Source organism: Aquila chrysaetos (genome assembly GCF_900496995.4).
Source record: "Aquila chrysaetos chrysaetos chromosome W unlocalized genomic scaffold, bAquChr1.4 W_unloc_1, whole genome shotgun sequence".
Lineage (NCBI taxonomy): Eukaryota > Metazoa > Chordata > Aves > Accipitriformes > Accipitridae > Aquila > Aquila chrysaetos.
This window is the reverse complement of record NW_024470321.1, coordinates 1,965,879-1,978,716: the sequence shown is the minus strand read 5'-3', so window position 1 is coordinate 1,978,716 and position 12,838 is coordinate 1,965,879. Positions and strand designations below refer to the sequence as shown.

The 12,838-nt window shown below is 35.2% G+C and overlaps 1 protein-coding gene across 13 annotated transcripts in view; it reads right to left on the bottom strand.

The window, feature by feature from the left end:
• LOC121232867 (A disintegrin and metalloproteinase with thrombospondin motifs 6-like) overlaps positions 1 to 12,838 on the bottom strand; it is a 185,216-nt gene that overhangs the window by 39,117 nt on the left and 133,261 nt on the right. For 12 of the 13 annotated variants that reach the window (XM_041121341.1, XM_041121348.1, XM_041121343.1 and 9 more), the window contains 6 exons: positions 12,146 to 12,248; positions 10,883 to 11,016; positions 8,766 to 8,889; positions 7,455 to 7,535; positions 2,069 to 2,232; positions 231 to 369 (listed from right to left, as the gene is read on the bottom strand). In XM_041121341.1, the coding sequence (XP_040977275.1) occupies positions 231 to 369; positions 2,069 to 2,232; positions 7,455 to 7,535; positions 8,766 to 8,889; positions 10,883 to 11,016; positions 12,146 to 12,248 (745 nt within the window). The remainder of the gene's footprint in view (positions 1 to 230; positions 370 to 2,068; positions 2,233 to 7,454; positions 7,536 to 8,765; positions 8,890 to 10,882; positions 11,017 to 12,145; positions 12,249 to 12,838) is intronic. The other variant, XM_041121347.1, reaches the window with a different exon arrangement.

Here is a 12,838-nt window from a genome sequence, read left to right as displayed (position 1 = left end):
AGAGACACACTGTGCCAAGATGATACACTGTATTTAACAAAAAGATCTGAACATATTAAATGTACTTGAAAACAACAAAATCCGTTGTGATAAAATAAATGTTCTTTTACTAAATTAAGGTTTGAGGCATGTCTGAAAGAAATGTTTTCAATTAGTTACATACATAATTATGTAGTAAACTGTATCTTGCAATTCAGTTTACCCTGAAGTTTGACTGCCTGGTGTCTTACCTCCAGCACAAGTGGCAGAACATTCTGACCAAGGCAGATGATTCCATGCAAAGCCAACTTCATTGTCTCCACTGCCAGTGTGAGAGATGGGAACACTGAATTTATACCTTATACCCAAATTTTGTTCCTGTAGCAGAATCTGTAGTTGAAAACAACTGGTTATACCATTAAAACAGGCAAGCAGAGAGCAACTACAGTGACATTTAATCTAGGTATGTGTTATGTCCTATGGAAGGGAAAAAAGTAACAAAGGAAGCTATAGTAGTTCTTTTAGGTGTTCCCAAAAGAATCTGGACTAACTATTAAAACATATGTAAAAGAAAAGTATTATTGTCTAAGGTGAGCTTTGTCTTTTTTTCCCTTGACACAACTTTATAACTTCTGTAAGTTCTTTATTCCTGACATAATTGTTCTAAAAAGCCATTTTTCATAAAATTAATGTCTTAATGGAAGTTAATTTGGTAGCTGAATAATTACGTGAGGTCAAAGTTGGTTAAGGACATTACTGTGCAAACATGCAGCAGTCCTCACTGAAATCTTGTGAGGAGCTACTCACATAGCAATTATGAACCTAGCTCTGCCCTTGCTTACACTTCTAGTGACTATAATAATAGTAATAATAGTAACAGCAACAGACTGTTGTTTAGGTCATTGTTTTCCCCTAATGCAATAGGCAACAGCATTAGCTTGGTGGAATCACACCTGTGGTTCCTTTAAAGGAGTATCAAAACTCTCTCTGCAGATATATCACTGCAAATGATACAGATGAAAGTGCAACAATCACTATGAGCTTTTGTCTACCCTCACTGTTTAACTGCACTTCCACATACCATCTGTCCAACACTAGTCTTTGATTCTCTACCTAACTTTTTCTTTCTGTTACTAATAATATATATCATGTTAAGATGCAGCAATCTGACACATCTCAGTTATTTCTCATCCCCTTCTACCTTCTGTGATATTTTGCAGAGACGTATCTGCCTATATCCATTGGACAAAAGAGCAGAGAACTTTCAGTAAGAAAGTCAGTGGCACTGACTGAATGAGAAAAGGCACTATTAATCATTGTGTAACTCATTCTACATGGACTCTAGCATATCCACAGCTACAGGAGAAAAAACAGGATTTGGGTGTTTGAAAATCTCACCTAATATGTGAATATCCAGGCAAAAATCATTCTATACACAAAAAAGTCCTGTCTGGCTCAAGCAATCCCTGAATATACTGGGCAAGTATCACCCTGTTCTTATACTCCTCCTCAACACAGTAGAGCAACAGTAGGCTCACTATTGCCTACCATCAGAGACAGGGTACCAGGACCCTGGTCACATCTTCTGTTACATTCTCATATTTTGTACAATCTATTCAGAGCAATGTATGTCACAGCAACATACTTTAATACAGGTCAAATCATGATACTCTTCTTGTGGTAAAAGTATACTTCACACTCAGGCTAGGCTTAAAACTACTGACATCTACAGAACTGTCAGGAACTGTCATGCTATATCTCAACACTTCCATGTATCAGCAGTATGCAGAGATACATTATATGCCCCATTTACAATTTCTGCTACTATTATTCCAAAGCACATTTAACACAGATGGGGCATTTTCTGTGAGATTTCCTGGGGCTCTTCTGACTTTATCCCTTTTTCATCACAATGTTTGCTTGTCAGTTTTGAAAGATAAGCAAGCTGTGTTAAAAAGTTTTGTCCCAGCTAGGTAAACTGTATACTCTTTGTAAACACAACCTATTTTGATTTCATTCATGGCCTTGTCTTTCCTAAGAACATATATATTTATTTCAAATTTCAGAAATATATTAATTATAACTTTACCATGACTATGAGATTTTCTGAAGTAGGGCCTAGTGCTTCCAAAGACTCTGGTTCATCTGTTGGCCTCTTGTAATGGAAAGCTGTTCCAGCAACATCAAACTTTCTTGGCCAGTCAATAGTCCAGGCACCATTAATATAGTAGTCATCCTCTTCAGTTTTTAAAGCTTAAAAAAAAATACAAGCCACCTAAAAATTGGAAGCAGCATTTATAATGGAGAAGCCATTGCAAATTAAACTACTAATCTGTTAGAAGTATGTGAGCTTCAGCGCAACATCACTGTTTTTTCAAGCCACATAAAACCTTTTCTTTAGCCCTGGTCAAAATATCCCTCATGCAGTTTGACAATATTGCCTCTTTAATAATAGTCAATGTGCAGGTATACTTTGCAGATTTCAACATGCAGATGCTATATGGAACAAAACAAAATGCCTCATGCAACTTGCAATATATCTTCAACTTTAAAACTGAGCCCATGTGCAATGTATGCTGTTCTACTTCAGATATACGTAGGCCTCAAATGTATAATAAATTATCAATCTAATCTTTAGATTAAGATGTTGGGGCATGGGATAGGTATCTCAGATAATGTGCAGAGGAAAAAAAGAGAAGGACTATTGAGTCTGACATATCAGTCAGATATGATATCAGAGTCTGGCAATCAGCTCTTGCTTTGTTGTCTTTGTCTACTGGTTTTTTTTTTCCTTCTTAAAGCATAAATCCAAGATACTTCTACTACAACACAAATACTAGCTATTTAATCTGCCAAGATATTTTATTATACCTAATTTACAGCCTTAAACCATAAAAGTACTGTAGACAAAACATAAATTTCTTAGCTAGCCAACCAATTAGGCTGGACAAGAAGATATTATTCAGGGACTTATATTTGATTTTTTATCATTAATATTAGATTAAGTTTCTAAATAAGAAACTGACTTTGTATCTTAAGGTGAATATTCTGTTAATTAGACATTGACTTCTTGACTTAAGGTGAAGATTACTGAGTTATTTAGCATTCATATTTACTTTAAATAAAACATTCTTAAAGGCAAAATGATGGTTGGAAATACATGATCAAACAGCTGTGTCATTTTTTGTTGAGATAAATCACTGACTTCACTAGATAGGGAATTTACAAACTCAAGTCACAATCATAAGGAATAAGACAACTTAGTATCAAGTTTTATTCTCAGCTACATCTGTGTGGACAGACGGATACCTTAAACAGTTAGGGAAAATGTCTGAATGACACTCAAATTTTCTAAAAGAGATGAGAGAGCATTCATATGAACAGGAGATAGTTCTGTTAGTGACAGCCATATTCAGCAGGTATTAGTAAACATTTCCATCAGCACCATAAGGTCTGTAAAGGAATGTCTTTCCATAGCATAAATCTTATTCCATTGACTTCCCTGGATTTACTCTGGAAACACACATGTGCTCTGAGTGAAGAAACTAGCTCTAACACATTCACTTATCTGGAATTCCCAAAGTAATTCAGATTCCTTATTGTCTATATAGGTTTTGTAGTACAAGAAGGAGATGACAGTAAAAAAGTGAGTACAGGAGAACAAGACAAATTGCAAGCAGTACTGTACTAAAAGAAAGGAACAGTAGTTCCACTATTTATCTATTTTAAGCAGGTATATGAAATAACTATGTTACAGCTGAACATCAGTATTTTTTTTATTAGTGGTCTTATTTCCCCATAGCAAAAATTTCTATCCATCCTGCTTTCACAAAATCTAGCTTAATTAAAAGAGGGTCACAGGGTCTCCAAAGCCACCAAGATACATTAAAGTCTCTTACTGTGCCACTCAGTCCCAAACATTTTCTCGTCAGTATGTCTAATATCTACTAAGAGCAAATAACGAAGTGAATTTTTTACTTATATTATTTGAGACATATGAACAACAACAAACAAGACATATAAATGAACACAGCAGAACAAATGTTCTCATACATTGTTTACATAATTAATTATTCTGAAATTATATGTTATCAATTGTATGTATGCTATATACACTTAAACTAACATACACCCAGAAGTAAAGCAGTTAATTTGTTACCTGTCTGACTGCCAAAGAAAAACGCATTTGTATTCTGTAAATAGATTTGCTTAATGTCAGTTGTTATGCATAGGTGAAGGCCACACAGCTGTGAATAGCATTCCAATAATATAATTACATGACAATGATGAAGCAGTGGCATAATGCTATTAGCATATGAGATAGAAGGAACAAGTTAATGTCCCAATCATATAATTTATGAGAACTTGAGAATGCAGGAAGCCCACCAGAAATTAGTACACAACACCCTGTTGCATAAGGGGAATATAAGGGAAGATGTCACCTCGGATCAATCCATTTATGGGAAGATAACAGCATTACTAAACATACATTTTTTCAGCAGCTCTGAAAACAGGCAATTTTGCTGTTGCTGGGTTATTTTTTGGACAGATCAGTTGAAAATACTGAATTATTTATGCAGCTGCAGAAACGTACTTTTGCTGTCACAACACTAGGAGTGATATTGATGCAGAAATGATCAGCCAGAGACAGGAGGAGGGAGGACAGGTGCTGATTGAGCTAACTGAAGTTGCCAAATGTCTAACTGCAGCCTAAATTTGAGGTCATGGCTTGCAAAAGAACAGGATCTTAGTTTAAGGAACTGTGGGATGTTTGTTGTAAGTTAGTTTGAAAGCCTGCTAAGTGAAAGGAACAAAGAAGAAACCTCAAAGCCAGTGTGAGGAGCTACAGAGGAAGGTTTTATTTTTTCCTTTTTTGTATATTTCCAAATGGAGAAATTGATTTTTTAGACTGTGGTCACATATTTGGCAGCAGTGCACATAAACCAAAATATGTGTAAATGGTTATTTTCAGCTGAATCAGTTCTCTAATCTGGTTCATGGTGTGGCCACACAAACAGCTGTCCTGGAACAGAGGGAACTCCATAAAGACAGGGAAGGAGCTGTGAAGTTGACACTGCCACTAAAGAAATATCTATAAAACAATACCCTCGAGGTATGTATTTTAACATAATAAACTCATTTTTAATTACCATAGTGCTTGTACAGTTCTTTTTAGGGAGCAAACTAGAAGCCTTTCTTTCCCCAGAAACTGGTGATCCTAAAATAGTGATCTAGTTCACACTCACAGTACAAAACATCCCAACACAAAATGAAATGGCCCCTGTGACTTATTAAAATTATCTTTCATTAGGATATAATGGCAGCTTTGAAAGTTGGAAACACAAGGAACAAGTGAAGGAGAGGAATCCTCCATTTGTGTTAACCAAGGCTTCTGTGGCATGAAGCAAGGCAGTGAGGAGAGAGCCTGAAACTCAGGAAACCCCTTGAAATTGTAACAAACACATTAAAAAAGTATTTATGTACCGCTTTACATTTTTAGATCTGTGGCCAGATCAAATACCAAAGAAGTTGCCTATATTTTTTATTTAAGCCAAAAAAATGACATTTTTCATTAATTTTATACAGATGGTGCGGATCTAAATGCTTTTCCAGATCCCTTTTCCCTGCTTATAAATTAGAGGAATAGCAAACTTAATTGTAGTAACTAAGAATAACTTCTTTATTCTGGTTTTCAGCTACCCATAGAATCAGAAACAGAATATGAATCTGTTTATTAAATATAATGACACTAATGTTGGTGTAGATTTCAATCTTACAAAATGCTCTTTTGACAATATGGTTCTTAGCAGAAAATGACCACAATGGGATGCATTGTATGCCTCTCCCACCACCTCTGTTTGAAATGTTAATAGAGGATATATGAGTGTCATGGTTTAACCCCAGCCGGTAACTAAGCACCACGCAGCCGGTCACTCACTCCCCCCCCACCCAGTGGGGTGGGGGAGAGAATCGAAAAAAAGTAAAACTCATGGGTTGAGATAAAGACAGTTTAATAGGACAGAAAGGAAGAAAATAATAATAATAATAAATTACAATAATAATAATAGAATAATTAGAATATACAAACAAGTGATGCACAATGCAATTGCTCACCACCCGCCAATTGACGCCCAGTTAGTTCCCGAACGATCCCCCCCAGGCCAACTCCCCCCAATTTATATACTAGATGTGATGTCCCATGGTATGGAATACCCCTTTGGCCAGTTTGGGTCAGCTGTCCTGGCTGTGTCCCCTCCCAACTTCTTGTGTCCCTCCAGCCTTCTTGCTGGCTGGGCATCAGAAGCTGAAAAATCCTTGACTTAGTCTAAACACTACTTAGCAATGACTGAAAACATCAGTGTTATCAACATTCTTCTCATACTGAATCCAAGACATAACACTATACCAGCTACTAGAAAGAAAATTAACTCTATCCCAGCCAAAACCAGGACAATGAGCAACCTTACCCGCAGTATATTTTGACATAGGGGAGGGGCCAGGGGGAGCATGATGCTGAAAGAATAATAAGCACTCTATTGCTGGAGTAGTGGTGTTATTCCTGCAGAATGGAGGGAGCTTGATAATCTGCTGAATTAAAGGAGGGTGGGGGCAGGCAGAAAGAAAAGTAGGCATCCAACAGTAAAAGGTACCATTATTATCAATATAATCAATTTAGGAATTAATGTACCTAGGAGAATATTTTCCCTTCAAACTCACACTTACAGGCATCATGTGCAAATCGGGGTACAGAGACTTTCAGAAATGCATGTTGCTTTGAGTTCGACGAAGCCAGATTTGTACCCATCAGTGTTAAAAAAAACAGAAAGCAAATTTAACACAGTCTTTAAAGAAAGGAATCATAATCTGGAAATTTGAATTTAATTCTGTGGTTTACCACAAGCTTTCTGAGTGATCTCGATTAAGCACCTAGTTTTTCTGCACCTCATTTTCCATATCTATCAGGGATGGCATTAAGTCCCTACAACACAGAAACACTGTGGAATACATACATTAAATTGCCTTAAGATAAGGAGACAGTATTGTTAGCATTTAAGTAACCATGGCTGTTTATGAATAATCATTCCAAGAATAAAATGATGTTTTAAAACAGTACAATCCACCAAGATCAGAGACTTCCCCAGATGGAAGATGCTACCTCAGAGTGGGACAGTATATCATTTGAGTGTTCCTCATTCACTTCAGTTGAAGTCTGACATTAGAACTATAGTGAAGTTGACCTGATTTTGCACTGACTGGACAAGGAGGAATCACATGATGTATTTCATTAGCTCCACTCAGGAGAATACATCCTAACCAACTGCTGCAACTATCTGACCACAACCTAATATTAACAGCTACCATTCCCTTTGCTGCTTCTACTATGTGTATGGTTTGGCCAAACCAGAAAATGTACCTTCAAATCACATCATAAACTCTAACTTAATAACAGTCTGCTATTTAAACCATGCTCTTACCAATGTAGTTCTTTGACATTGCCACTTCTCTTATTTCAATGTGCACAGAACCTCTCGGAATTTGAATCACTTCCATATAGCCTATAAGACAAAGATAGATTTTATTTCTTGTTGTTTATCTTAAACAATATTAGTCATAAAACTAACCATTAATAAATTACTTACTACTAAAAATTAGCAAGAGATATGGGATTCAAATGTACTTTAACATTTTCTTTCATGTGATATAATGGAAAACTCTTTAAATTTCAGACACAAATTTGAAAGTGATAGCAAGAATTTACCACGTAGTCAGGAATTCCTTTTTTTAAATGCTAATAAAGTCTTTTCAACAGTGTATCACAAGTAATTAATGTATAAAATGATCATAGGATAATTCAGGCTGGAAAGGATCTCAGTCGTTTAGTCCAACTTCCTGCTACAAGCAGGGTCAGCTAGGAGATCAGACCAAATTATTCAGTGCTTTATCCAGCTGGGTTGTGAAAACCTCCAAAGACGGAAACTGTAATACCTTTCTCAGCAACCTGATCCACTGCTGGACTGTCCTTCTGGGGAAAAAGTTTTTCCTTCCATTTGGTCAGCACCTGTCTTGTTTCAATTAATAGCCATTATCTCTCCTCCCACCATGTACCCACCACTGTGAACAGTCTGGCTCTGTCTTCTCCATAACCTCCTCCTCATAGGTATTAGGTTGATACTAGGTTCCCACAAACCTTCTCTTCTCCAGGCTAAATAAACCCAGTTCCCTGTGCCTCTACTCACAGAGGGGCAAGTGCACCAGCCCCCTCACTGAACTGAACTCAGTCCAGTGAATCAATTCTTTTCTTGTATTTGGGGGCCCAAAACTGATAACACTAAGATTGCAACACTAATATTGTCTTTTTTGAGCTAAGCTTTCAAATAATTGCCCATACACACTTCCTGAGTTCTTAATAACATGAACTTAAGAGACATTTCTGGATTCTTTCTATTTTAAAATTTCATGTGTGACTAAATATCAGAATCTACCATACACATTAAAATCATACACAAAATTACTTTTACCATACAACCATAACTAATGAATTAAAAAAACCCCACCCACTTCTTTTTAAGTGCATTAAAGACCATGAGAACTAAGTATTCAGTAATGAAACATATTGTTGTATTTGACATAAATCCAAACTAATACAGAAAAAGGAAACAACAAGGCAAAAGGAGTCAAAGTGAATGACCAGCAGCAATGCCATGCTGGAAACCAATGCAGCACTGTTATTTACTAAACAATCATCTAAATGCATTGTACAACAGAATGGACCTATATGTGCATACCTCCTCTGGGCAATGAATCATTGAAGAAACCTTCAATGGCTTCACATGTACTCCCATCTCCTCCACAAACACGGCATCTATCTTCCTTAGCATCAGACCCCAAAATATTATCACAACCTACATGCTGAGAACAGATAAGAACAAATATTTTAACAGGACGATGGTTTCTTGCACCATTATCTTCATAGTTTTTTTGAAGTGTTTCAAGTTTGAGATATTCAGTTGTTCTTTTTATCTACTCTGTTTTTGATAGCTATTACTGTAAGTGGGTTTTCGTTTACCAGAGGAAGAAAATAAAGAAGTAGAACCATCCACATTTTGTTTTGTTACCAAATCTTGATTAATAAATACTTTGTATTTCTACTGTGACTTTCAGGAAGGGATTTCAAAGCATTTTACAAACAATGTAATTATTACAGTTATCAATAAATGATTAGTGACATTTTTATTTAATATCACAACAGCTAATAGCATTCCATCTGTATTGCTTTGTTAAGGGAAACATTTGCTGTGTGTTCCTTAAACATTTATGCAGCATAAATAATATTATTGTTCCCAAAGGTATTTACAGCTTCATAGACCATCTTTCCACATCCTCCAGGCAAAACTTGCAAGTATTTTTACAAGGTTGAATGTAAAGTGTAAATTACTTCACTGTAAGAATGAATGCAGAATGAAACTTAGTGAAAGGCTGAATTACATGCTGTATTAGATAGGATTCAAAAGCCCTTGGAAAAAAGAGAGAGGTGTCTATAACTGATCATTAAAAGTACATTACATTTCTGATTATCTATTTAAGAAATCTATATACGGTGAACAATGATTAACTCCCTATAACTTATTGATTCATCCCTATTACAAAGCTAATGAAAATATAGACAGCTGAATCTTTAAAAAAAAAAAAAAAAGAGAATGAACAAGTAGGATGTAAACAGAATGAATGCTGCAACTTGCCAATTTTTTCCAGGATTTATACAAAAAAGGAGGGAGCTACATAACTTGGTTTACTGTCTAGCGATATTATCTACCATCTTGTAAACAGGTAATACATAGGTCATAAGAGAAGTTAAAATACTTTAAATAATTTATGAAATAGTATTATTCTAACCATTTACATTTCAATTTTCTGATTCACCAAGAAGACAGAGACACAATTTTATTACATAGCTCATTCTCAACTTGAGTTTTAGTCTGATTATTAGTTTTAAAAGATTTCTCGAAAGTAGTAAAATCTTCTTATGTATAAAGTACACCAGAATTTCGCATGTTATTTCTTGTGCTTTTTTTTGGTTAGTTTACTAATACACGGCAAATGCTTTTGATCTCATCATATTATTCAATAAACATACATCTTCAGCACTCAGTTTAGCAAAGCACTTAAGCATCGGGTTAAGCTCTAGTTATGTTAGTGGTTTCAGTGAAATCAAATAATTTTGAGTCACCAGCATTGTTCAGATGTTTAGACTTAAGTACATAATTAAACACTTTGCTAAACTGAAGCAGCAGTGGGATGAATATAACAATATGAAAATATGGCACAGACCTCCAATTCTCTGCAAATTCATGCAATGCAGTTCTACAGGAATCTTAGAAGATAATCAGATTTTTAGTAAATGACAAATACTTGCATCATTATACACTTTTTCATAGAACTACTGAGCAATACTGACAACTTTGTTTCAATTACATTAAAAGCAGAATTGTTTGCAACAGGATGAACTAGTTAGAGAGAAACAGATTAGTATGTTCACATTTACTGTTTTTCAGCCAGAGTGGTGATCTAATTGGAATGATGAAACAGGCCTTGGGACAGGGCAAGGAATCTGTTAATCTCCTGTTGCCCTTTCCACCAATTCTTCAACAGAAACCACAAAGCAAGAAAAAAGACAAAATGAAGGATTCTATGAATGTCTGTGAGAAGATAATGAAATTCAAATTATTTGTCTTATTTATGCAATACCTTTTATTTCTTTTTGTGTCAATCTTACTCTTTCATTAACAACTTGACTTGTAAACACTCCCATTTCATATAAGTAACAAACAAGTACCATAATTAAATGTAGGAGATAGCAGACCCAACGAAGTAATCTAGAAGTATTATATAAAACATTTGTAACCTTGCATTCTCCATTGATACAGATATCCAGTGAATCAGCATTGCACTGAGTCCCATCTATTACTGCAGGAGCACGTTCAGTGTAAAAATTATAACCTTCAGCCAAGCAGTTTAATGCACATGGTTTAACCCCACCTGGACAACAAAAACAAAGCAAAACAAAACAAAACACCAGAATTCTTGAAAATTTAATAAGTACTTAAAAATATATATGCATAAACAGATCTGAAACGTATAATCTTGTCTCATACATGACCCATATGTATACACTTTATTTTACTTCCCTTTATTGATTTCTCTACTTAACTGTCTTCCAAAAAAGATTATGGCAAGGATGGCTGGCTCCAAAATGATTCCATTATGTTAATACAACCCTAATGATTATTGAACAATTTAAAACAATAAGGATACAAATTCATCATTTGAAAAACATGAATAATGAAAGAATGTAGTGCTAGAAGTATGTCAGGGTAAATTTCAAAGACAAGATCAGACTATTTCAATTAGGAATTTAGTCCTATTACTTGAATTACACTGCAGCTCAGACCATGTGATCACAATGGTCCCTTTTAGGATTTTGGTCTAAAAAAATAAGAATAAAACCATTCAATCCAATAAAATACAAAAGCACAAAGGGGAACATGGACTTATTCACTCAGGGTTTAGAACAGGAAAAGACAAAATAATCAAAGGGCAACCTACAAACTTTGAACAATGACAGAAACATAACTAAGCTTGATTAAACTGTCCCAAAGAGAAAAAGAAATCACAACCCTCTTCCCTGCCCCAAAATACCTTTTTATTGCACAGTGTGATTATTTATAATTCGATTATCAAAGCAGTCTTTAGAGACTCTTATAAATGCTTTTTCCTCTTTCTCCTTTTCCTACTCTTCTGACCTTAAGTAAGGAAAACATATTGAGATTTTTTTATACTGAACTTGTCACCATAGAATCAAAGGCACTTACAGATAACCTATGTAATCTCTAATTCTATTGCAACTGCAGGTGGAGAAGGGATCCATATTTTAAAGTGGAGTCCCTGCAATGATGCTCACTCCCCTTCACAGTAAAACAAAACTCTACCAGAACAGAAATGTCTCTTCTGTAACATTTTCAGCAATTGACAAAAGTATAAGCTTAGCAAACTTCACTCATTGTATCTTAATCGAAACATTCAATTTATAAACATCAGTTTATATATAACATTTATAGAATTTTGAAGACTTCACATATGATAACATTTTTGCAAAGCTACACCATACCTCCAGTGTAGGGTTTCCAGTTATAATACTTTCCCCGGAAAGGCATATTATCAAAGTCTGCACATTGTTTTTCTCGAAAATCACGGGCCCCTGGAGGACACGGCTAAGATAATAAAGATGAAAACAGGTTAATTTCTTCTGAATATCAACATAAAAGGAAATACTATATGCTTATATTACAAACATAATCATGCAAGAGACTAGGAGGTGATTCCCTGCTTTATCTTGTGGCTCTGATTCTGACATTTGCTTTATTGCTTTACAGTTGAAGTGTCTATTTTGCAGTCTTAGGCTGGCATGAAGTAACTGAAGTAATTTAAACAAAGGTAAGTTATATAACAGTTTCCATAAAACTGGACAATCAAAATCAAACTATGCTTCATAATCGATCCATCAGCTATCTCCTTATAAACACACATAAAAACAGCTGAAAAAATTAAAACACAATATCATTTTGGTAAGAGCTCTAGACTCAGTTGTACTGTACTAAGCAGCTGTACTGAGCTATATTTTTAAGACACTGAGAAAAAAACTAAAACATTTTCTAGAGAGCTGTATCACCTTTGCTTACTTGTAGCCTTGACAAACGTATTGTATTAAGGCTGAGAATGAGACTAGATATCATGCTTGGTCCTGATTCTTACCAGTCTCCAAGTGTGAAGAAATAAAAACTACTTTGATTTAAATTTTCAT